The 27,585-nt window shown below is 36.5% G+C and overlaps 1 protein-coding gene across 8 annotated transcripts in view; it reads right to left on the bottom strand.

The window, feature by feature from the left end:
- PHF3 (PHD finger protein 3) overlaps positions 1–27,585 on the bottom strand; it is an 86,254-nt gene that overhangs the window by 29,358 nt on the left and 29,311 nt on the right. For 4 of the 8 annotated variants that reach the window (XM_009205435.4, XM_021936783.2, XM_021936784.2 and 1 more), the window contains 2 exons: positions 12,531–12,692; positions 1,355–3,137 (listed from right to left, as the gene is read on the bottom strand). In XM_009205435.4, coding sequence (XP_009203699.3) covers positions 1,355–3,137; positions 12,531–12,672 — 1,925 coding nt within the window. In that variant the 5' untranslated portion in view covers positions 12,673–12,692. Of the gene's footprint in view, positions 1–1,354; positions 3,138–12,530; positions 12,693–13,675; positions 13,869–18,975; positions 19,283–27,585 lie in introns of all 8 variants that reach the window. The other 4 variants (XM_021936785.2, XM_021936787.2, XM_021936789.2 and 1 more) reach the window with 3 other exon arrangements.

The raw sequence follows: 27,585 nt of genomic DNA, 5'->3' as shown, positions 1-27,585 counted from the left end.
ACTTTTGTATTTTTAGTAGACACGGGGGTTTCACCATGTTGGCCAGGCTGGTCTCAAACTCCTGACCTCAAGTGATCTGCCTACCGCCCACCTCAGCCTCCCAAAGTGCTGGATTACAGGCGTGCACCACTACGCCCGGCCAAGTAAGGTGTTTTAAAGAAAAAAACATATAATTAAGAGCATGTAAGTGACAGTGAATGTAGCACTGTATTCAAACAAGTGACAGCTTTTAAAAACTGGAATATACTGTTATAAACTAACCCTTGACGCTAAAAACAGGCCATGGGCTGGATCACAAATGAAGAAATACTTTGCCATAAAACTTACACAATGGCCCCAACATCTCCTTTCCAAACTCCCCAATCACCCTATCACCACCAAAATAGTAACACACTTGACTAAATTGTCCCTCCCTAAAGAGTTTCATTTTTATGTACTAAGATAGTGCTAGGAAAAATCACTCTAACAGTTTCATGAATAAGGATAGTAAGAAAATAATATACAACTTATAATGTTATTTTATCATATCAGCATTGAAAGAAGTTCCAACAGCAATATGAACACTTGAACAGAATAATCTTGTAGCTGCAAACTCCACTTCATCTCTTGCTTTCTTTTTCTTAAAAAGCTAACAAAAAACACATTGGGGATTGAGGGGTGCAGTGTCATAAAACTACAAATCCCTGAATACTAGAAAGAATGATGAAAATCAGTGCTAAAATCATCTCTAAAATTTTAAGAGACTAGAATTCACAAAAAAATTATTTAAAACATTCAAAAAAAGAAATGCATGTTTTCACTCTACTCCATGTTGATCTGGGTAATCTAACAATTGTTTAGCTATCAAATTTCACTGCAAGATAAAGTTTGATAGTTATGAAATGATAGTGTTAGGTCTTTAATGTGTTTCATTTTAAGAAAAAAAAAAACTTCAAAAGAAAAATAAAATTTCCATTATGACCTTCATACTTTATTACTATTTCTTCTCACACCAAATAAAATAATATATAACTTAGACCCAAAGCAGTGTAACAATTTTCTAATTACCAGGAAGCATTTGGCTTTTTTGCAGATGCAGTGGCTAAATTACACTGTTTAACCTGTGACAATAACAAAATATTTCCATGTATGTCAGCTGTTGGCCAGACTATGTTTTTTTAAATGTTCTAGGATGATACATTTGTAAATTCAGTAGATCCATCTATCATTTATTCAAGACTGATGAAGTTTTTTGTTTTTGCACAGGTCTGTGTATCAAATAATGTCTTCAGAACAATTCTCACATTAATCCCACCCCCCCAAAAAACAATTTCTCTTCAATGTACACATCACTCATACACACATACACACACACCTGTTGCCATGGGGTTTTTTGCAAAACCCACACTGCTTGCTGGGAGTCCACATATATTTGCTTTCAAATGAGGAGCTATGATCAGAGCCTTCTCTTTTTATGGTAGCTATGTTATCTGGAATGAACAATGGTGGCTCATCTAAAGAAAAACTTCTGCTGCTTCTTCTTTGGCGGGGTTGTAGGTTCTTCTCAGGTTTTTTCAGTTTCAGTTTATCCTCTTCCTTAAAATGTTCAATGCCTGGGTGTTCAAGCTCTTCCTTCACGTGACTATTGGTTTTCATTGCTAGGGCCTGTTGCTGAGGCTTATGAAACTGTTTCTGGCTGGAATGTGATACATGTCCAGTTTGTGCAGGATGATGAGGTTCTTTCAAGCAACCAGGATGAGCATGTGACTTATCACTCAAAGAATGAGTTAAGGGCTTGAAAATTTGTACTACAGTTTGGTCCTGTAATGTTTTTTTCAATACAGAATGAGCTTGGTTTTTCACAGATTTAACCCCAGAATTGCAACTCTGAATCTTTGGCTCCTTATCAATTTGTTTTTTTCTGACTTTGACTGGCCTATGAAAATTTTGCTGAGATTCTGGTTCATCAGTATTTCGTTTCACACTTTTGACATTAACTTTAGTTTTGCTATGCATTACTTCATACTTTGCTGCAACAATTTTCTTCGGAGTATCTGTGGTCATGTTTTGCTTAGAATGAATTACAGGTTTTGGATGTTTGGATTTTACACTTTTTGACTCTAAGTAAGAAACGCTACTTGACTGGCTGTTTCTGTCATCCTGAAGGTTTGCTGTTTCATGTGACTCTATTTTAGTACTTTCTATAGCATTCAACTGTTTTGAATTTTGGTCAGGCACATCACAAATAGCATTTTCCAAAACATTACTTTCTGGTTCAAAAGTACTAGTATCAACCACCTCTAAGTTTGATTTATTAAACTCAGGGTTCTCCAACTGTCTATTAGACTTTGCATCTTCACAATAACCCAATGGTTCAATTTTATCTCTTTCAAAGGTGTTCTCAGTTTTATCAGCAATATCCATGGTATCCCTCAATTCCAAATTACACTCAGTCACTTCATCCACACAACTAGGCAAACCTACAAGGCTATTTTCTGTCTTATTTGGATTTGTACAAGCAGCATCACCAGAACTATCAGAAGATCCAGGGTCTTCAAGAATATGGTCATCTTCATGGGATAATTTTACTGTCTCCTTTGATTCTTGTTCAACTTTTCTTGTTGCTATCATTTCTTCAACAACAGTCTCATCTGTTTTACCTGAAATGGAATCATTCTGTTCATGTTCTTCTTTATCTGAAAACTTAAACAATGGGCTACCAACAGGCTTGGCTTTACATTCCATCAGAGCTTCATTTTTCTTTTCTCCAATAGTAACACAAGTCTCTGAAAGAAGTGAACAAGTTAATTCATGAGATGGTACATCTGCTTCTCTCTGATTATTACACTTATGCTTAGAATCTAATCCATCTTCATCCTTCATTTCAAGACAAGATGACACTGAAGAATGACTTGAAGACACTGATACTTCAGGTACCACTTCAATTTGTCCACTATTTCGGCTGCTCCTTCTATTCTCCTTATGGTACTCAGGTTTCAGTGGCGTACAAACTTCTTCTTTAACCTGACTCCTTTCTGGCTGTTTCACTCCTGCTTTAGGGGTAGATACAGTCTTCCCAGATGGTTTTTTTGTGTTACTTAATGGTGCTGCATTTGAACGCTTGGCAATAGTGCTCTGCCGCAAACTTCTTACTTGTTCTATCACAGGGGAAAAAAATAAATAAAAATACTTAGCTATTTTGTCATGTGTTTTTATTTCAGTACAATTTAGAATATATCACTTCTTTATCCTGAGCTATAATTTTCTCAACAAAAATGTATTGAACAGTACTCATAATGGTGATATTATATATATACATATATGTAATTTAACAAATGTCATATTTTATATTTATCAAACTTCTCTGAATTCTAGCAGGGGGAAAAGCCCCTAAAAAATTCAGACTAATATTATACCTTATTAAAAGAAATGTTTTCATCAAATCTCTTTTCCATAGAAAGTAACCTAGGGTGAAGTAAGTAAAATGAGCTTCCTTTACCATTCATGCCCATATTAAAACAAGACCATCATGCATTGTTAAACATTAAATATTTCTAAATATATAAAACCAAATAAATTCCAGTGCTAATGAAATCTGAACTAAAAACCTCCTATCACAAAACAGGATCTGTGCGAGTTTCAAAATACAGCCTCAAACAGATTCTAATTCCTTTATCAATGTGCTTCCCTTCGGTCACCATTTTAGCATTAAAGCTATTCCTAAGAAATGACATCTACACAGAGTACCACACACAGTTCATCAAAAAAGAAACACAATTTAAAAGATTTAAACCAAGAAAATATATCGTAAGTATGAAAATAATGTAAAAGCTTCCCACACAATGCTCCTATTAGTCTATTAAATGACAGAGTCTTCTTTCCCTATTCTGATACATCCCCTTCTATCAGGAGAAAGGAGAAACATGAAGACAGCTAAAAAGAAAGAGAGCTAAATAATTCACTAAGTACAAAAACAACCCACAAACTGAATTTGTCATTTATCACTGAACTGTGAGAATCTTTAAAAAGGTAAATGTCCAGGGCTGCTTGTAGTTCTGATCTAATATTAATAGCACACTTTCATTCTCAAAAGTATGCCTAATTTGAACAATAAATTATATAGTCACCCTAATCTTACAGACCCTTTCTAATTCCCATAGGACTCAACAAAGTATCTGAGTATTAGGTTAAGTACTTAACAATGTTTAAAAATTACTTGGTGGATTATGAACTATTTATCACATGTTCAGTTACATAATTTTTTTAAATAACTAAAATTTTAATAAAGCTTTGTTTCAATATTTAGGTGATTTTTAAAGCTTTAAAGACAGATTATAGTAATTTACAGCTCTACTTTATTCATCCTTGAAATGAAACAAATGAAAGATTTTAACACTCATTACACATTAATAAATAAAGATCTTTTAACACCCAAGCGGTTGCTAAAAATGACAAAAGAATAGTATATTCAACTGTGAAGGATATTCAGATAAAAAAAAGGTTTTCCAATAGTAAGCAAATTATTAAGCAAAGGCTAAAGTCACTTTTTCTCCTCTAAATATTACCTTCCTTAGTTTGAAGCCTGATTCTATAGGCAAAAAAAAAATTTATTTTCCTAAAATGTTTATTCTATTCTTTTCATTTCTCAAAGTCACAAGTATATACCAAATAACTAATTTTGAAAATGTATTAAAAACACAGATCAAAGAAAAGATGATGAAATAAATACATGCATCTAAATTTATTCACTTCTCAAAAACCTACTGAAGCTGTAACAGCAGGATCTTTTTTGACAAATCCAAAAGGCAAGGAAGAACAAGAGAGGAAAAACCAGCAGCAATTTTTGGAAACTAAACAAGAGATGATTACCAAGTAACTCATATAAGATACCCAAAAGTAATAAACACTAGGCTGGCAGTGTTGGCAAAAACTAACATCATTAACATCTCAAAAACCTTAAGACTTGGTGGTCCCAGATGATTCTAAAGTGGGAATGAAGACAGATGTTTACTACTTAGAAGGGTTGAAAGCTCTTTAAAAGCAGCAGTTAGATTTCTAGATCCCTCTTTCCCCTACTCCATTTGTTGGGCAACTGCCCTTCCCTGGTCCTGAGTCAAACCTCGTAGCTTATTCTCTGGAGATAGTAAAGCAAGGTTTCTAGGCTGAAGAACATGAGGCACAGTAGAGACTGGCTGTAAAGTACACTAAAATTTGTAAGATTAAGTGAATCTGTATACACTGAAAGCTGAGAAACCCCAGTCAGTCTCCCTTACGGGTTTCCATAATATGCTAGCAATCTAATAAGTTACGGAAAATAACCTAAATTCTGATATGAAGGGTTCTGCCAAATAACAGTACAGCCAGATTGTTATACACTGACGCTCATAGCTGGTAAAACCCAATCTCCACACTTAGAAGTTTTATAATTTTAGTTCCCTACCCTTAAACATGAGCAATAATCAAGGGTCAGACATTTCAGGAAAGCATCTAGGAAAGATAGAGGCCAAAACCTTTTTAAAAATTTGTTTACAATAATGCAACATGGAGAATTCAGAAACTATGAAAGGAGACAAAAACTATTTAAAACGCCATTAGTATACTGCTTAATAAAGACAAAAGAAGATACTATATCCATGAAACATGAATAGAACACTACAGAAAGGACCATTCTCAAAACAACAAAAGGAACATTTAAGACTCAAAAGTACAAAATTTGACTGAAAAGTTGGAGGATAAATACGAAAAAATTTAAGCACGTAAAAGAAAAATTACAAAGAGGTGGGAAGCAGGCAAAATAAAGAAAACAGAGGGACCAGTGCCTGTTATGTAAAAAATAATAAAGCTTACAGAAACCAAGAACAAAATAAAGAGAGGAATTAACAACAAAATAATTTGAAAAATTTTCCCAGAATTGAACGATAACATTTTTCGGACTAAGAGGATCTACTGAGTGTCTTGAGCTCCACACACAAAATACACCAAAACCAATACACATCATCATGAAATATCAAAACACCAAAGCTGAAGAAAAAGATTCCCAAACTTCCAGAAGAAATCAGGTAACATACACTCCTACACACACATACACACACACACACCCCCATCAAAATAAACTTCTCAACAACCCTGAAGTTAGAAAAAAATGGAGCAACACCTTCAGAATTTCTGAAGGAAAATAATTTCCAACCTTGAATTTTAAGTCCAACCAGACCATGATTCCAGTATGAGACCAGACTAAATACAAGGTAAACATACAAGGTTTAAAAAGTGTATCTCACGGCTCCTTTTTCTCACAAAACTACTGAAAGAGGTACATCACCAAAATAAAAAAGTTGAATCCAAAAAGAGGAAACAGGAACTACAACAAAAGCACAAAGCACAGACTTTCAGAAAAATGGTTAAGGGAGATCCCTGAACAGTTTTGCATCAGGCTCATAGGACTAACAAGAGTCTGTCTACATAAGAGGGAATCAGAAGGCTCCAAGAGGTATTTTCAATAAAATGGATATGACAGAATACCTGAAATACACAAATATCTTTAAGGTATTTGTGTATTTAGTCAACTGGGAGAGCAGTTTTAGTATAACTGCCAGTATGTACACACTAAACAACTGAGAAACTAAAATCAGAAAAACAAGTTATACAAGAAAAGTAACTGTAGTTTCTTAAATGGATCATTCCTAACAGCATATTACTCATAGTAACATAATTACCATCGATCTAACAAAATTATATAGTGGAAAAATGGAAAAGATGTTCTTTTTTGTGATGAGAACAAGTAGCAGGAAGAAAATCATCCAGAGTGGAAAGTCAATAGATGGATGAATAATAAATCAGAATAATCAAAAAACAGCAACATATGCATGTTACCTAGAGATATAAAGGTAAATACCAAAAAAACAGCAACAAAAAAAAATTAAACCGATGGGCGGAGCAAGATGGCCGAATAGGAACAGCTCCAGTCTCCAGCTCCCAGCGCGAGCAACACAGAAGACCGGTGATTTCTGCCATTTTCAACTGAGGTACTGGGTTCATCTCACTAGGGAGTGCCCAACAATCGGTGCTGGTCAGCTGTTGCAGCCCCACCAGCTAGAGCTGAAGCAGGGAAGCTCAAGGGGGAAGGGAATCCCTTTTCCTAGCCAGGGGAACTGAGAGACACAACACCTGGAAAATCGGGTAACTCCCACACCAATACTGCGCTTTAAGCAAACGGGTACACCAGGAGATTATATCCCAAACCTGGCTGGGAGGGTCCCACGCCCACGGAGCCTTCCTCATTGCTAGCACAGCAGTCTGCGATCTACCGGCAAGGCAGCAGCGAGGCTGGGGGAGGGGCGCCCACCATCGCTGAGGCTTAAGTAGGTAAACAAAGCCCTGGGAAGATCGAATTGGGTGGCGCTCACAGCAGCTCAAGGAGGCCTGCCAGTCTCTGTAGACTCCACCTCTGGGGACAGGGCACAGCTAAACAACAACAACAACAACAACAAAAAGCAGCAGAAACCTCTGCAGATGCAAACAACTCTGTCTGACAGCTTTGAAGAGAGCAGTGGATCTCCCAACACCGAGGTTGAGATCTGAGAACAGACAGACTGCTCAAGTGGGTCCCTGACCCCTGAGTAACCTAACTGGGAGACATCCTCCAATAGGGGCAGACCGACACCCCACACCTCACACGGTTGAGTACACCCCTGAGAGGAAGCTTCCAAAGCAAGAATCAGACACGTACACTCGCTATTCAGCAGTATTCTATCTTCTGCAGCCTCTACTGCTGACACCCACGCAAACAGGGTCTGGAGTGGACCTCAAGCAATCTCCAACAGACCTACAGCTGAGGGTCACCAAAGCTGAAATGAGGGAAAAATCTTAAGGGCAGCCAGAGAGAAAGGTCGGGTTACCCACAAAGGGAAGCCCATCAGACTAACAGCAGATCTCTCAGCAGAAACTCTACAAGCCAGAAGAGAGTGGGGGCCAATATTCAACATTCTTAAAGAAAACAATTTTCAACCCAGAATTTCATATCCAGCCAAACTAAGTTTCATAAGTGAAGGAGAAATAAAACCCTTTACAGATAAGCAAATACTCAGAGATTTTGTCACCACCAGGCCTGTCTTACAAGAGACCCTGAAGGAAGCACTAAATATGGAAAGGAACAACTGGTACCAGCCATTGCAAAAACATACCAAAATGTAAAGACCATCGAGGCTAGGAAGAAACTGCATCAACTAACGAGCAAAATAACCAGTTAATATCATAATGGCAGGATCAAGTTCACAAAAAACAATATTAACCTTAAATGTAAACGGACTAAATGCTCCAATTAAAAGACACAGACTGGCTAACTGGATAAAGAGTCAAGAACCATCAGTCTGCTGTATTCAGGAGACCCATCTCACATGCAGAGACATACATAGGCTCAAAATAAAGGGATAGAGGAAGATCTACCAAGTAAATGGAGAACAAAAAAAAGCAGGGGTTGCAATACTAGTCTCTGATAAAACAGACTTTAAACCATCAAAGATCAAAAGAGACAAAGGAGGCCATTACATAATGGTAAAGGGATCAACTCAACAGGAAGAGCTAACTATCCTAAATATATACGCACTCAATACAGGAGCACCCAGATTCATAAAGCAAGTCCTTAGAGACTTACAAAGACACTTAGACTCCCATACAATAATAATGGGAGACTTCAACTGCCCACTGTCAACATTAGACAGATCAACGAGACAGAAAGTTAACAAGGATATCCAGGAATTGCAACAAGCAGACCTAACAGACATCTATAGAACTCTCCACCCCAAATCAACAGAATATACGTTCTTCTCAGCACCACATCACACTTATTCCAAAATTGACCACATAATTGGAAGTAAAGCACTCCTCAGCAAATGTAAAAGAACAGAAATTATAACAAACTGTCTCTCAGACCACAGTGCAATCAAACTAGAACTCAGGACTAAGAAACTCAATCAAAACCACTCAACTACATGGAAACTGAATAACCTGCTCCTGAATGACTACTGGGTACATAACGAAATGAAGGCAGAAATAAAGATGTTCTTTGAAACCAACGAGAACAAAGATACAACATACCAGACTCTCTGGGACACATTTAAAGCAGTGTGTAGAGGGAAATTTATAGCACTAAATGCCCAGAAGAGAAAGCAGGAAAGATCTAAAATTGACACTCTAACATCGCAATTAAAAGAACTAGAGAAGCAAGAGCAAACACATTCAAAAGTTAGCAGAAGGCAAGAAATAACTAAGATCAGAGCAGAATTGAAGGAGATAGAGACATAAAAAACCCTCCAAAAAATCAATGAATCCAGGAGTTGGTTTTTTGAAAAGATCCACAAAATTGATAGACCGCTAGCAAGACTAATAAAGAAGAAAAGAGAGAAGAATCAAATAGACGCAATAAAAAATGATAAAGGGGATATCACCACTGACCCCACAGAAATACAAACTACCATCAGAGAATACTATAAACACCTCTACACAAATAAACTAGAAAATCTAGAAGAAATGGATAATTTCCTGGACACTTACACTCTCCCAAGACTAAACCAGGAAGAAGCTGAATCCCTGAATAGACCAATAACAGGCTCTGAAATTGAGGCAATAATTAATAGCCTACCTACCAAAAAAAGTCCAGGACCAGATGGATTCACAGCTGAATTCTACCAGAGGTACAAGGAGGAGCTGGTACCATTCCTTCTGAAACTATTCCAATCAATAGAAAAAGAGGGAATCCTCCCTAACTCATTTTATGAGGCCAACATCATCCTGATACCAAAGCCTGGCAGAGACACAACAAAAAAAGAGAATTTTAGACCAATATCCCTGATGAACATCGATGCAAAAATCCTCAATAAAATACTGGCAAACCGGATCCAGCAGCACATCAAAAAGCTTATCCACCATGATCAAGTGGGCTTCATCCCTGGGATGCAAGGCTGGTTCAACATCGCAAATAAACGTACTCCAGCATATAAACAGAACCAAAGACAAAAACCACATGATTATCTCAATAGATGCAGAAAAGGCCTTTGACAAAATTCAACAGTCCTTCATGCTAAAAACGCTCAATAAATTCGGTATTGATGGAACGTATCTCAAAATAGTAAGAGCTATTTATGACAAACCCACAGCCAATATCATACTGAATGGGCAAAAACTGGAAAAATTCCCTTTGAAAACTGGCACAAGACAGGGATGCCCTCTCTCACCACTCCTATTCAACATAGTGTTGGAAGTTCTGGCTAGGGCAATCAGGCAAGAGAAAGAAATCAAGGGGATTCAGTTAGGAAAAGAAGAAGTCAAATTGTCCCTGTTTGCAGATGACATGATTGTATATTTAGAAAACCCCACTGTCTCAGCCCAAAATCTCCTTAGGCTGATAAGCAACTTCAGCAAAGTCTCAGGATACAAAATTAATGTGCAAAAATCACAAGCCTTCTTATACCCCTGTAACAGACAAACAGAGAGCCAAATCAGGAATGAACTTCTATTCACAATTGCTTCAAAGAGAATAAAATACCTAGGAATCCAACTTACAAGGGATGTGAAGGACCTCTTCAAGGAGAACTACAGACCACTGCTCAGTGAAATAAAGGGGACACAAACAAATGGAAGAACATACCATGCTCATAGATAGGCAGAATCAATATCGTTGAAATGGCCATACTGCCCAAGGTAATTTATAGATTCAATGCCATCCCCATCAAGCTACCAATGAGTTTCCTCACAGAATTGGAAAAAACTGCTTTAAAGTTCATATGGAACCAAAAAAGAGCCCGCATTGCCAAGACAATCCTAATTCAAAAGAACAAAGCTGGAGGCATCACGCTTCCTGACTTCAAACTATACTACAAGGCTACAGTAACCAAAACAGCATGGTACTGGTACCAAAACAGAGATATAGACCAATGGAACAGAACAGAGTCCTCAGAAATAATACCACACATCTATAGCCATCTGATCTTTGATAAACCTGAGAGAAATAAGAAATAGGGAAAAGATTCCCTATTTAATAAATGGCGCTGGGAAAACTGGCTAGCCATAAGTAGAAAGCTGAAACTGGATCCTTTCCTTACTCCTTATACGAAAATTAATTCAAGATGGATTAGAGACTTAAATGTTAGACCTAATACCATAAAAACCCTAGAAGAAAACCTAGGTAATACCATTCATGACATAGGCATGGGCAAGGAATTCACGTCTAAACCACCAAAAGCAACGGCAACAAAAGCCAAAATTCACAAATGGGATCTCATTAAACTAAAGAGCTTCTGTACAGCAAAAGAAACTACCATCAGAGTGAACAGGCAACCTAGAGAATGGGAGAAAATTTTTGCAATCTACTCATCAGACAAAGGGCTAATATCCAGAACCTACAAAGAACTCAATCAAATTTACAAGAAAAAAACAAACAACCCCATCAAAAAGTGGGCAAAGGATATGAACAGACATTTCTCAAAAGAAGACATTTAGGCAGCCAACAGACACATGAAAAAATGCTCATCATCACTGGCCATCAGAGAAATGCAAATCAAAATCACAATGAGATACTATCTCACACCAGTTAGAATGGCGATCATTAAAAAGTCAGGAAACAACAGGTGCTGGAGAGGATGTGGAGAAATAGGAACACTTTTACACTGTTGGTGGGACTGTAAACTAGTTCAACCATTATGGAAAACAGTATGGCGATTCCTCAAGGATCTAGAACTAGAAGTACCATATGACCCAGCCATCCCTTTACTGGGTATATACCCAAAGGATTATAAATCATGCTGCTATAAAGACACATGCACACATATGTTTATTGCGGCACTATTTACAATAGCAAAGACTTGGAATCAACCCAAATGTCCATCAGTGACAGACTGGATTAAGAAAATGTGGCACATATACACCATGGAATACTCTGCAGCCATAAAAATGGATGAGTTTGTGTCCTTTGTAGGGACATGGATGCAGCTAGAAACCATCATTCTCAGCAAACTATTGCAAGAACAGAAAACCAAACACCGCATGTTCTCACTCATAGGTGGGAGTTGAACAATGAGATCACTTAGATTCGAGAAGGGGAACATCACACACCAGGGCCTATCACGGGAGCGGGGGGGAGGGATTGCATTGGGAGTTATACCTGATGTAAATGACGAGTTGATGGGTGCTGACGAGTTGATGGGTGCAGCACACCAACATGGCACAAGTATACATATGTAACAAACCTGCACGTTATGCACATGTACCCTAGAACTTAAAGTATAATAAAAAATATATATATATCAAAAAAAAAAAAAATTAAACCAGCTCAAAGAGTTACTAGTGGTTTCCTCTGAGGAAGGAGAAATGGGTAGGGTGGGGTGGTGGGTACTGAAAACTTACGGAACAAATTGACATGATCTCAAAACTGATTGTCATCAAAATGACTGGATTAGCAAAACATCAAGAAAACATGATTTCTGCTCAGCAGTTTTATAACTTAACACATCTGCCCCTATACCTCTGATTTTCTAGCTAGACCTCTCTGAAAGGATTACCTTGTGCCATTAAACGAGGTGATTTTCTTGGTGATCTCACTGAATTTTCTTCTACCTTGTCCCTTAAGTTCCTGTTAGGTAAAATCAGTTCTTCTTCATCAATGGTATCATTGCCACTTTCTTTAACAACTCCTTCATCCATAATATCGTCAAGACCAACAACTAGAAAAAAACAACAACAAAAGTTAATTTTTAAAAATATTGAGAATGTTAGGCAATTAAAGGCAGCACAGAAAATACTGTGAGATAGTCTCAACGTAACACTACATACTCCTGAAAATCTAGAGTGTGAAATTTTCTAACATGTGAAATTGCCACTACCAAACTCCCAAATCAAGTCAGTTTTATAAACTTCCACCTTGTAAAACAATTAGTCAAAGACAGTATTAGCTATATTATACTCCTTCCTGATTTAGCCTCAAATATCACTTCCATTTATCACTTGCTGACCCCTTGTGAAAGATATAGGTGACTATACCTGGAGTACTCAAGTATCACAACTTTGGTTAAGGTAGTTCAAGAGTTCCACACCCTGAAAAGCTTGATTCTAGGTTCATGCTAGAATCAAAAATTCTACTTCTAACTGGGATCCCAATACTCTACTAAAGACTTTATGCTACATGTATGAAAGCAAGCAATGCAGATGTACTTTTGACTGGTACCAAAAGAAAAAAAAAAAAGGAAGAAAAAGAAACAGGAAAAAAATGAAAAACATAATGTAACTTCCCCTTCCCCCAAATGCTGGAGAAAACAGCAGATGTTTAATATAGCTATATAATTACATTACCTTTTCCTAGTCAAAAGAGAGACAGAGTCATGTATTTAATTTGTGGGGTGGAGAAAGAATGTAAAAAGATTCAGGAACAGTCAAAGAAATACTAACACCATACTCATATTGTCATTAGGTTTATTTCTGTATAGAACAAATGCCACTTAGCCAACATGGAGCAGTAATTCTAAATGTGCAGTTGTATGAAATCTTGCCAAAAAGAATGTGATTATTTAGACCAGAAGGTCTGGATTCAAATCCTTACTAGAACGTTAAAAAAAAAAAACAAAAAGAAAAACACCTTGATCAAGTCACTTAACCTCTCTATCAGTTTCTTTATCTCTAAAACGAGAATAACAATACCTGTCCTACCTACCTCACAGGGCTGTTGTGAGGATCAAGTGAGATGATGTATGAGAACTCACTCTGTAAACTTTAGAGCACTATACAAATGTTAGTTATTATCTTCATCCTAGGGGTTAGAAGGAACCTCAAGGAGTTATCTAGTCCTCATCTTTGTGTCCAAGTAGAACTTCATTTAAAAGAGCTCAACAAGATAGTGGTCTATCCTAAAATTTAAAGAGAACAAAATTCTTCATAAGTTTACTTTTAAATGACACAATTTTTTTTGAAGAGCAATTTGACAACAAACAGAATCATGAAACTGCTCATATGCTTTGATCAAAATAAATTTAAAAAGAGAGGAAAGAATGGATTGTGAAGAAAAATGCTGATCAGAAAATACAGTGTGATCCTCGTTAGAAACAAACACACAAATAAAATGCCTGCGTATGTACATTTAGATAGAAAAAAAAAAGAATGGCAGAAAACAGATGAAAATTTTACCAGTAATCATAGGCAGTAATTCTTATCCATAAACAGATAAGAATATATCTTTTTCCTATTTTCCAAATTTCCTGCTATAAGCATGTATTATAAAAGTAAAAATAGAGCCCATGCTTTTAACCATTATGCTATGCACTAAAAGTTTGGAGAATATGCTTTAGAAAAATTAATCAGGATTCATTTAAGATATAATCTGCGTAAAAACAGGTAGGAAGTCCAGTTAGGTATTCCAACATGATGGAGTATTTGTTGCCACACATTCACATACATCCTCAGGTTTTTGTTGTTTTTATTTTATTTTATTTTATTTTTAAGACGGAGTCTCACTCTGTTGCCCAAGTTGGAGTGCAGTGGTGTGATCTTAGCTCACTGCAATCTCCACCTCCAGGTTCAAGTGACTCTCCTGCCTCAGCCTCCCAAGTAGCTGGGAATACAGGTGTGTGCCATCACGCCCAGCTAATTTTTGTATTTTCAGTAGAGGCGGGGTTTTGCCATGTTGGCCAGGCTGGCCTCAAACTCCTAACCTCAGGTGATCCGCCTGCCTTGGCCTTCCAAAGTGCTGGGATTACAGGCATGAGCCACTGCACCCAGCCTCAAAAAAGTTTTGACATTAGATTACAGGTCTACTAAGTTCCTTTAAATACGCAAATTTTAAGACTACTTTTCATTAATTCTGTAGAAAAGCATACATATATATAGTATATACATTACAAAGATGTATAAGAAACATTAATAGGAAAACCGCAACAGACTGTTCAATCGTGATTATCTTTAGTTGTAAGGAATTTTGCCATTGCTGTTGTTTTTTAACCTTCACTATACTTTCTCTGAGTTTTCCAAGTTTTCTATAATGAGCATGTATTCTACAATGTAAACAGGAGAAAAAAGAACCATCCAAAATAGAAAAACAGACCAGGAGGAAAGCCTGATTAATAGTGTTTGTTGACAAGGAGTGAAGTCATGTAATGAATTTTAGAGCTATATTACAAAGCAGAATCAACAGGATTTAGCAAGCCAAATCCAAAGGCCAATTATCAGGTTTTAAATTATTCCATTTCCTAGCAACATCTGACATAGCTGATTCCTCTCCACTTTCTGAATCTTCATTTTTTTCGCTTCACTTCTGGGATATCACATCCTCCCATTTCCCTAGCCACTTGTCAACAGCCTTTGATAAAGCCTTTTCTTCCTGCCGACATCTACATATTGAAGGATCCAACAGTTCAGTCCCCCCATCTTTCTTCTTTATCTACACTCATACTCACGTATCCCTTTCACACTCACTTATCCCTAAGGTGATCTTATCCCGGCCCATCTATACTCTGATTCCCACAGGTATCTTCTCCAACCCAAAACTCATGAGACCTTCAGAAGAGTGTAATCTGACATCTTCATTAGGTTGTCCAATAAGTACCTCAAAGTTAACATACCAAAAATAAACACTGATTCTATCAATCCTCCCTCCCCCTCAAAAAACTGTTCCTCCCAAGGTATTCAGAGTAAATGGCACCTCCAATCACCTAGTTCAATTCTAAAACTCAAGAACTGTCCTTAGCTCCTCTCCCCATATCTGACACATCCAAGCTATCACCATATCCTGCTAGCTTTATCTTCAAAATGTATCACACATCTGACCAGCTAACATTCTACTCCCAAATCACCATCTCTCATCAAGACTGTAACAGCCTCCTAGTGTCCCAGGTTTCTCTACTGCCATCCCTTCTCCCCTGACAGTTTATTCTCCACACAGTTATCACTGTGATCCTTCTAAAATATTAAGTCAGATCACGTTAATATTCTTCTGTTCAAAATCCTCTAAAACCTTCCCAACACATTTAGACATAAAGCCCAAAATCCTAGCCAGGGCCCATAGGGTCTAACAGGATCTTCTCCTGCCAACTTCTTTGACTTCATCTCCTCCCCCTGCTGATTCACTCTCCTGCAGTCACAATGGCTTTTCCTGAACACAGAGAAGCATAAGCCCATCTCCGGGTTTTTGCACTTGCTATACCCTCTGCATGAAGGCTCTTCTCCCAATACCCATAACTCATTATTTCCCTTCATTCAGATTTTACTTAGATACCATCTTCTCAGAGAAACCTTCCCTAACCACCTTATGCAAAACAGTACATATTTCCATTACTGCCTACGGATCCTTAGCTACTTTATCCTTTAAAATGTTTCTCTATATGACATTAAGTATCTGTCTGACAGTCTTCTCCACCAGAGCATAAGCTGCACAGGTAAAGACCTTTGTCTCTTACTTGTGGCTGAATCCCCAGAATCTAGAATCACAACCTTGTATATAGTAGGTATTCCAGAAAATATCTGCTGAATAAAAGCATTACGGGGAAAGACAGATTGGGAGAACTTAAACCTTGATAAGTGAGAAAAAAAATGTTTCTATTGAATAGACAGAGAATTTGGAAAGAACAAATTTGGAAGTAACATACTGACTTCACTTTTTTGATATATTGATGATATGAAGGAAAAAGATCAGACCAAAGATGTGTGAAGATAAAGCAACATCACAAAAATTTCATAGTAGTGGGAATCAGGAAGGCTAACTGCAACCCAAAGAACAAATAAAGGAGAGAAATCCACTAGTCTGACACACAAAGCAGAGAATCAGATGAGTAGGAGTTAAGGAGTAAGTAAATGAAGAATGACAATAATTGTAGTCGCTTTTAAGTTTAATGGAGAAAAGTGGAGAGAAGGAAATGGACAGAAGAGGGAAAAATCAACAGAGATCTGACAATGTTTATATGTGCCAGAAAATAACTTGGAAGGTAAGTGATGACTTGAGGTTCTATCCCTGAACAACCTCTTGGTCGACAATCTACAATTAGAATAACTAAGACTGCATTTAGGATGTTTCTCAAGGAAAGACTTCCAAGCATGCATCTTTTTTTGAACTCCTGCTCCTCCTGACAACACACTTCCTTCAACTCAAAAATCCATTTCTACATTAAATCAAGCTCTACATTGCCTTCAGAGTTTCCAGAGTTCTCATGCTGAACAAGAGCCCCAACAACAGAAGCACCTCCAGTATGTTTTTTCTTCCCTTGTATATTCCAGAACTAGGTACTAGGTGCCATTCTCATTTTTATCCCCAAGTCTGAAACTTAATGCCAACTTTATAACAGAGGAAATAACTGACCTAGAAGTAGTTAAGCTGAGTTTGACCTTTGCGCTGCCAGCATAATTATCACATAACAAATGTAAAAATTCCCTACTAGTCCTGCCTTGTAATTCTCCCTTTTGTGTGGTATTAAAGTGATTTAAACCAATCCCTATTGTTGAGAAATGGAATAAATTTAACCCCAAATGGTTTTAAAATTTTGACATAAAGTCCATGATCATACCCAGAAATCTCTTCGAGCCTGATTTTACATCACATTAAAATTCCTCCCATCTCAACCCCAAATTGTCCTAATTAAACTTGCTTAAGTGAAGTCCTCCTGACATTGCTACTATTTTAACTCCAGACTATTTAAATTAAACCTATCTTTTTGGAAAGGGGACAAATGAGATAAAGAGAATAAAATCAAATCATTCAGAGTTAAATTTATTGCACTGCTCAACAATAGAGATTTGTTTAAATCACTTTAATACCATACAAAGGGGGAGAATGACAAATCAGGAATAGAAGGGAGCTCTTCACATTTGGAATGCCTTAATTATGCAGGCAGCACAAAGGTCAACCTTAGCTCAACTATTATACTTCTATGTCAGTTATTTCTTCTATTACAAAGTTGGCAGTAAGTATCAGACTTGAAGGGGAAAAGAACATATCTGTGCAGTATCACAACAATAAAGAATAGTTACCTATTTTATATGGCTTGTGTTTTTTAAGTATAAGAAAATATGTGAACAACTCCTCTTAACAGAACCCCTATAGCTTTGCCCTCTAACATCACAGAAGACCATCACTCTCTACTTGGCCACCCTTTGGTAAGACTTCTTTCCTTCATGGATGAGTCACAGATTCACCCCCAAAAGAGGCTGAGGCATGATACACTCCATCGAGTTGTATGTCACATACAATTAACTATTTGGGAATGAATTTATCCCTGTAGATATTATCACGTTCTTAATTTGAAAAAAATAAACAATGCTATATAAATAATGCTTTTCTTCCCCTCTTCTATTCCTTCCTTACGATACATTTTAAAACACAGGTTCACTGAGTCGAAGATGGTATACATACACACACACACATATACGGTGTATATACACACACATATATGGTGTATACATACACACACACGTATGTATATCTATAAACATACATACATGTATATATACACAAATATATGTATTCATTTGTCTTAGATATCATCAAATGTTTCTCCAAAAATATAAAATATTTACAGTGCAAAGAGCTTCATATTAAGTCTCAAGAACTCATTAGCACTAATTTCAGATTTAAAAAAAAAAATGGGGGTTACTAAAAAAGCTTGAATACTTTGTGGATTTATATACCGCCTTTTTGTATGTCTTTAAGTTTGTCAGTTATTAAGTCAAATTTAAAATTTCCCTATTAATTCTTAAGTACTTTGTATAAGGGAAAAGAGCTTCTATAAAAGAGCAACGAATTTGGCTGCCCAGGAATGGCAGCTTTACCAGATACAGCAAAAGCCACACCTATCCTTTGACTGAATGTTTTTCTCTGCAGTATGACTTCAGTCTAAACCATGCAAACTCTAAAGACAGATAAGATCAAATACTTGGCTCCTGTCAACTCCCTTACCTTTATGGTTAACAGGAGGAGATATTCACCTTTTTGGTACAGCCACAGTTTAGTGCCCATTTGCTACTTGTTCTTACCTGGTAGATCAGACTTTCAGTTGAAAGATAATGGGATGCTTTTGCTTAGAAAGGGCCTGGCAGGCATTCCAGTCTCAGGTGGGTACCCTGCCCCTTTGATTTTTCAAGGAACCCTCAGGCCCATCCTTGAAGAAAACATAAGGATGTTTTGCAAGTTTCTAGTAATCTGAGCCAGAAATTAGAGATCAATTTATTGATTGTTGTAGAGGTGAAGGATCAACCTTAACAAACAGACAAAAGGCTGAAAGAAGTGAGCTGGGTCTTGCTTATCCTGATATTAGATGTTCCGTGGAATATGCAGTCGAAGCTAGAGAAGGATGAAAAGAAAGGGTGATTTTTTTTTTTTAATGTTTTGGGGGTTGATTTTCTCCTATGGTTATCCTGAGTTGGGGTTTATAAGGCAGCACAGGCTGCCTAATGCTGCTTTTTTATGAACTGAAATCACTTTGGGATATTTTTTCTGCAACACTGGAAAACTATTTAAAAACAAAAAATACTTAAGCAGATATCTGTATCTTTTCAATCCTTTTCTAAGAGACAATCTTTATTGGGTCTATACCTCCATACTTGAGCTTGTTAGAGGTGCTGCTTCCGCTGTTAGCCATGTTAAAGTGTTAATCCTGCACATTTGTTAATACAAGATTGTTGACATAAAAAAAAAAAAATCCCAAGCATAGACAAAACAAATAATAAGATAGTGTTAAAGGGAAAACTTGAAGAGAAATAAATTTAAAGGAGCTTAACTGAGCAGTGAACGACTCATGAATCGGGCAGCACCCAAAATCACAGCAGATTCAGAGAGACTCCTAGGGTGCCTCGTGGTCAGAACAAATTTATAGACAAAAAAGGGAAGGGAACTGACATAACAGAAATCGGCAGTGAGGTACAGAAATAGCTGGATTGGTTACAGGTTGGCGTTTGCCTTATGTGAACAGTTTGAACACTGTGTTCAACTGTGGTTCAAGTATGGCCACTGGGATTGACCAGTACTTAGCTATTGTACAGGCACATACACCAGGTTAGGTTTCCAATCTTGTCTGCCTATTAAGCTAGGTTATGGCTCATCCACAAGCACTCAAATATAGAAGTAGAGTCCTTCTCAGGCATATTTAGTTTGCTTTAACAGTAGATATCCTATCATGTAACCACAAACCATACCTGTGGAAAACAGAGCAGTAGAAACCTAACCATAAAATATGATCTTTTAATTTCATTAAAGGAGTATCTAACTATAGGACATTACAATAAAGGCAACAAATGTATAAAAGTGTTTTTTAAGCTACCAAGCAACATTATGAAATTAAGAAAAATAAAAAAAAATACACATTCCAAATTTTCATTTGGATTAGCTCTGTCTGCCCTATGTGTATAAAAACAGGCAGAAAAGAGGCACTTGGCCAGACACTAGCCAATTCTAGAAAACCTACAGTGAGATAAAGTATACACTCTGTTAATATGAGTATGTGTGTCTGTGGAGAAGGGGAGAATACTTTATGAATTGCTTCTTAATTGTTTAAATATTATTTTTATTTCTTAGATTTTCTTTATGCAATAGCACATGAAAAAGTTACTGTCTCATAGTTCATTTATTTATACGGCCCACTAATTACAGACTGGGTTCAGTAAAAAACTGTAAATATGGTCCGGGCACGGTGGCTCACACCTCCCAGCACTTTGGGAGGCCGAGGCGGACAGATCACAAGGTCAGGAGATCGAGACCATCCTGGCCAACATGGTGAAACCCCGACTCTACTAAAACTACAAAAATTAGCTGGGCGTGGTGGTGCGTGCCTGTAATCCCAGCTACTCGGGAGGCTAAGGCAGGAGAATCACTTGAACCTCACTGGAGTCAGAGGTTCTAGCGAGCCAAGATCACACCACTGCACTCCAGCCTGACAAAAGAGGAAGACTCTGTCTCAAAAAAAACAAAACAACTGTAAATATGAATGTAATTATGTAAACACAACCCTCGGAGATACTAGAACTATTTAGTAACCATGAATTACTTTAATCTGATAAACTAAACATCATTTTGAGTACACTTCATTTGCTATTTCTCTGCTTAAAACGTACTTTACTTGCCTAGGATTTTCAAAAGGCTGGCCACTACAAGTATCTCAGCATGCAGCTACTCTCAATGTTAGAGAGAGGCCCACCCCCTAGTCCAAGTCAAATAAACCATGACCTCTGCCACCAAAAAAACAATTAGACATTTTCTATCACCTTATAATTTATTAGGTTGATGCAAAAGTAATTGTGTTTCTTCCCATTGAGAGTAATGGCCAAAGTCGCAATTAATTTTGCACCAACCTAATACTTGCAAGCTCCATGAGGGCAAGGACTTTGTCTCAAACACCACTCTATCTTCCAGCACTGGAAACAGTCTGGCATATGATAGGTATGAAATAAACATTTGTTAAACAAACAGTACAGTACCAATCACTTTAATCTCAAAGCAAATCATTATACCTTACATATGATTGTTGTAAATTGCTGATTCCTGGAATGTTATTTAATGAAAATCACGTTACTGTAAAACAGGAATAGGTTTAAAAAAAAAAAAAAAAAGGGTTCAACTATCTTATAATATGGATCTCATTATCATTCACTGAGTTTCACATTCTAATAAGTCAATTCCCAACTAGGCACTTTGTTCTGTAACATTTCAGTTGCATTTACTCAAACATATGAAAAAAACAGACACAAACAGGACCACCCAGAGTTCTCAGAGAATCACATTAATTTTTTCAGTAAGTAAGAGAGGCCAGGAAAATGAGTTGAACAATTAACAGCCCTAATTTGTAGCAGCCCAGGAAGAGACTATTATGGTACTATACGCTCCACTAACTAGAACTCCCCAAGAGCAGGAATTTGTTATTCTTTTGTTTTCTGATGTATCACTAGTGCTAGAACAGCAGCTGGAACATAAAATACTCCGTTTTAAAACACAGCTTAAATGAACAAATGCATGAGTGCATACAAAAATATCATGGCTCTATCTCGAGAGATGAGAACCTCCATGTTCAACTAGACTCAAATCAGGAAGTTATCCTCAGCAATCAAAAGAAATAGAATAAAACACCTCTACACCATCACAGTAGTGTTGACTAGCCCATGCAGTTAGGATGATAGTTTAGAAAGCACGGATGAGAAGGAAGCATCCAAACATGGAATAACCAAATAACTACAAAAAAAGCTGCTCACTCAAAAAGACAGAATTAGTAGCATTTTTTCAGGTGTATGCCTAGGAATCAAAGTCTCCTTTTAAGAGTATAAAAAAGCCTCTATAAAAGGAACTTTCATCAAATATATTACAGAGATTAAAGATATGAACCTGAATAGAATAAAAAAAGTCAACTCTGCAATAAATTTGGAACACATAAGAGAACTATTACAACTTGGAAAACACAATTCTGATAAACATACCTAGGTAAATGTCGTAACTTAATGAGGAAAAAATTAGTATTATATGTATTTAGCCTTGAAACAACAGTAAAATGTATCTTGCTCCATTCTATAATGTAGGTTTAAAAGTCAGTAAATGCTTCCTGTTATCTTCCAGAAGTTTCTCTGGCCTCTTATGAACAGTTGAGAATGGGTAATCCTTTACATCAAGTTCACGTCAGTTAGCTTTCCAACTCTAGAGCCTTCCTCAAGAAAAATCAAGTATATAGAAACCCTCAGTGAAAACCTACTTTAATATGGTTTATTTCTGTCCATGTGTTTTACATATATACACACCTTTATAAGTAGTCTCTTATTTTTATTTCACATATTTCTAATAACTCAAGTTTCCTGGCCTCTCACAATTAGATGAATGGATCGAATATTCTAGATGTTTGAGAAAGATAAAGTAGGAGGTCCTAAGACAGTATTATAAAAAGAGGAGAAACACATCATTCAAAAGCAATTTTTTCCTAGTGTATTTGGCCCAGGCCCAGTTAATACAGGGACCAAAAGCCTTACCTACAAAAACGGTACCTAAGGACGTTGCTAATAAGTAATAATACAATCATTTGTTTCCCAAGACTACTAAATCAACAGTTAAAAGCTAAATTATGTTCACTATACTGCTTTAAAAAGGAAGAACTATCAATATACTTTTTTAAATGTCAGTTTCTTGAGGATTTATTTACAATAATTATTTTCCTAAATCATCACAAGAATGTTTCTATATTAAAGCCAAGATTGCTTTGTCCACTAATCAAGGTCATTTATTTGACAATTTTCCTGTCACCAGTGTGTATCAAATTTAATTTAAAGCATTTCATCAACATTCAGCCTTAAGCTAAGGAAAAAATTTTCTACCAAACCTTCACAACCGATCAGTTAATTTCCAAGCTGACCTCCTTTTACATATTTCATGTGCTTTTTGAAGTTGCATATCAAGAAATCTTATACTGAAATTGACTGTAATTATACATGCAACAGAGGAAAATATGGTCCTAAGGCCAAAATTAAAAATCACAGAATGAAAAAAATCAGCAAGCACTTTTAGAAGCATTCTGCCTCTGTAACGGTAACAAAACTATGCAACAGAACATGCATTTAAAAGTACATCTCACTGACTACATTGTGAGGTGATTTGGTTAAAAAAAAAAATTTGAGCATCATAAGGAAAAAAGCAATGTGACATATATATTTTTTCAATCTATTAACTCATTATAACCATCAAAAAGGAAAGAGGGCCAGGTGCAGTGGCTCAAGCCTATAATCCCAGCACTTTGGGAAGCCCACGCGGGACAATCACTTGAGCCCAGGAGTTCAAGACTAGCCTGGGCAACATGAAGACCCCATCTATACAAAAACGAAAAAAAAAAAAAAAATTAGTAGGTGTGATGGTACACATCTGTGGTCCCAGCTACTTGGGAAGCTGAGGCAGGAGGATCACTTAAGCCCAGGAGGTGGAGGATCACTTAAGCCCAGGAGGTCGAGGCTGTAGTGAGCCACGATCACGCCACTGCACTGCAGCTGGGCAACAGAGTGATAGCCTGTCTCAAAAAAAAAAAAAAAAAAAAAAAAAGGAAAGTCAAAAAAAAACCATTTGCCACCTCTGGCACTAGCAGTAATCATTTCACCAAAACTCCTTACTCTGAAAGATCATTCCTCCAACTCCTAACTTTGAAATGTTCATTCTTTCCTTCTAATCTGCCTCTTCAGTAGGAACTGTAAGCAACCAGGTAATGAAACAAAACTTTTCCTTACCAGAATGCCAGCAAATAAATGTAAAAGAAAAGTTAGATATAGAAAGCCATCACTTCACTACAACTGATTCCAGCGAATATCATCATGGATGCATAAAACCATTAGGAAAAACGCTGAAGAGGAACTAAATATTTTCATATTGCCAAAGCTGCATCTCTGTGTAGATTACTTGCCATCTCAAGTATTTAGGAAGAAGAGATTTTGCTCTCACCACCTTAACCCAGTAATCCAATTTAACATCGAGTCAGATGATAAACATTCTAAGATGTGACATTATACAGCTTTACCTACGAAGTTTTCTGAATGCCAAATATGTTTGACTCTAATCAAGCTATTAAACCTAATTTCCAACTTGCAGAAAATACAATTTAAAAAATCTAAAACTCAGGATGTTGCTAAGAGACCTTTGTTTCCTAAGGAAAAAATTAGTATTATAGGCATTGGGGACAAATGACTAATTTGAACTTGGACAGGATATTAGATGATACTTGGAAATTGTTTCTTAGGTATAGTTATGGTACTGTTACGTATAAGTCCTTTTTGGGAAGATATATGATGAAGTTTAACTAAATGGGTAGACTCGATGGATGAACAGCTGTTGAATATTGGTGATGACTAAATGTGAGGATACTGTACTTTGTTTTTCGGTATGTTTTAAATTTTTAAAATACAAAATTAAATTTAAAAAATTTTTAAAGCTTAAAATAACAAGTATCCTTAACCAGGTATCTAAATAGCATATATCTGATTTACAGTCTACTTTGTTCCAAAACGTATTTAAAGTTTAAAGTGTCTTTTAAAAGGACATACAGTCAACGCTCCAAATCCATGGGTTCTTCATATGTGAATAAAACCAACAGCAAATCAAAAATATTTGGGAAGGCTGAGTATGGTAGCTCACGTCTGTAATCCCAGCACTTTCATAAGCCAAGGTAGGAGGATTGCTTGAGCCCAGGGGTTCAAGACCAGCCTGGGAAACTTAGGGAGACCCCGCCTCTGCAATCCCAGCACTTTGAGAGGCCAAGGCAGGCAGATCACTTGAGGTCAGGAGTTCAAGACCAGCCTAGCAAACACAGTGAAACCCTGTCTCTACTAAAAATACAAAAACTAGCTGGGCACGGTGGCACATGCCTGTAATCCCAGCTACTTAGGAGGTTGAGGCAGGAGAATGGCTTGAACCCGGGAAGCAGAGAGTGCAGTGAACTGAGATTATGCCACTGCATTCCAGCCTGGGCAACTGAGCAAGGCTCCATCTCAAAAAAAAAAGGAGGGGGACAATGATGTCTGTATGAAAAATGTACAGACTTTTTGTTCTTGTCATTATTCCCTAAACAACACTGCACCACAACTATTTACACAGCACTTACGTTGTATTAGGTATAATTCAAAGATGATTTAAAATATATAGGAGGATGTGCACAGGTTATATGCAAATACTACACCACTTTATACCAGAGACTTGAACATATGAGTATATTGGTATTGTGGCAGGCAGAAGTCCTGGAACAAATCTCCCATGGATACCGAGGAATGACTCTACAATATAAGGGAATGTTTTAAAAGAAAAAAAATGCTGACAAAAACTAAGTAAATATATGTATTAAAGATTATTAAAATATTTATGCCACATATATATGTAAATACATATATACGTAAAAAACTAAGATGAACAAGGATAATGTCAGTACCCAGAGTAAGTTATAAATATTTACTTTTACTAGGCGTTCCCTGATCTCATAGAGACAAAGTCAAAGTTCGTCAGGCATTCAGCAGAACTTTTTATGGAGAAACACATGAAAAAAACAGTCAGTATACCTTAAAAAGATACTAACTCTAAATTGGTCACTCTTTCAAAAGACATCCTTATTGCAGCTTTTATTAGACTTTATACATTAAGCAAATCATTTCCTAAGGTGGTGTGTATAACTAAAGGGGTAGACATGACAATCAATCTATGATTAAATACTACCTAAAAATTAAAAAGAAATCAAACTTAACTAACATTTAATCAGATTGCCACTAGTATCCTTGATGAATACACGTCAATTTATCCAAAAGGAAGGATACTGAAAGAGTAAAAATTCCATAAAGTAGAGAGGAATTGATACCCTTAATGCATCTGTTTGGCTTCAGCACTTTGCATTGTTACAGAATGTCATTAATATAAATACAGTGACTTTTATACTAAAAATACTTTGTAAAACAGTAGATTGTTTACAGTAATTTTAGGTCAGGTGTGGGAGCTCATGCCTGTAATCCTAGCACTTTGGGAGGCTGAGGTGGGTGGATCACTTGAGGTCAGGAGTTCGAAACTAGCCTGGCCAACATGATGAAGCCCCGTTTCTACTAAAAATACAAAAATATTAGCCAGGCGTGGTGGCAGGCACCTGTAATCCCAGTTACTTGGGTGGCTGAGGCAGGAGGAGAACTGCTTGAACCCAGGAGACCGAGGTTGCAGTGAGCCAAGATCACACCACTGCAGTCCAGCCTGGGCAACAGAGCAAGACTCTGTCTCAAAAAAAAAAGAAAAAAACCACCACAAAACAAAACAGTAATTTTAATGAAATGGGAAGTGATTATTAAAATCTTTATGCCACATAAAAATTCTCCATTAATTCACAGCAAAGGCCTTAAAAGAGCTATTATACTTAATAAATTACACATTTTTGTTTTACAAAATAAATGTTCTACAAATGAGACAAGTGTTATAAACATGCTGGCCTTTTCTATTATAAGCAGATGTGATAAGTCATATGAGAAAACAGACACCTTTCATCTGTCCCTTCTAGATAAAATGATATTTTAGTGATAAGAAAGAAAGTAACTCTTTTCTTACTTTAAAAAGAAAAAACACGGGCTAAGAAAATTGATGTTTAGGTATGTTTTCACTGTTATGTGATATCTGGCTAAAAATGAAATGAGGCACTTAAAAAAAATGTTTTTAATCTGGACATTTAAAAATTTTCCTAAACAAAAAAAAAGTTCAGTGAATTTTGATCTTATATGGTAATAACTATTTAATGTAACCACTTCCTGGTAGTTTAAAAGAACAACAAGCACACTGAAAGATGGCAGAAATGTTCTAATTAACTAAAATAAAAGCTTTTCTGTATTTAAAACAAAAAAAAACTAAGATTATAACTTAGTAACTAGAGCCTACAATAAATTTCTTCCATTTAAATGCATGTATAATCGAGTTATCTTTTTCAGCTATGATAGCCATTAAAACCCAGTATCAAGCTCAATTTGGAACCAGGTATGTAAAAAATTAGATCAAAATAAGATGAAATTTCCAAAACTAATTAAGCATGTGCAATCATAATGCATTCCAAGTTAAGTTCTTATACAACTAATAATTTTACTTAATAATTTGAAAAGTATAAATATTTTATCTATGGCTCAACA

This window comes from Papio anubis, chromosome 6 (genome assembly GCF_008728515.1).
Source record: "Papio anubis isolate 15944 chromosome 6, Panubis1.0, whole genome shotgun sequence".
In the NCBI taxonomy this organism is placed as follows: domain Eukaryota; kingdom Metazoa; phylum Chordata; class Mammalia; order Primates; family Cercopithecidae; genus Papio; species Papio anubis.
This window is presented reverse-complemented; position numbering and strand designations above follow the sequence as displayed.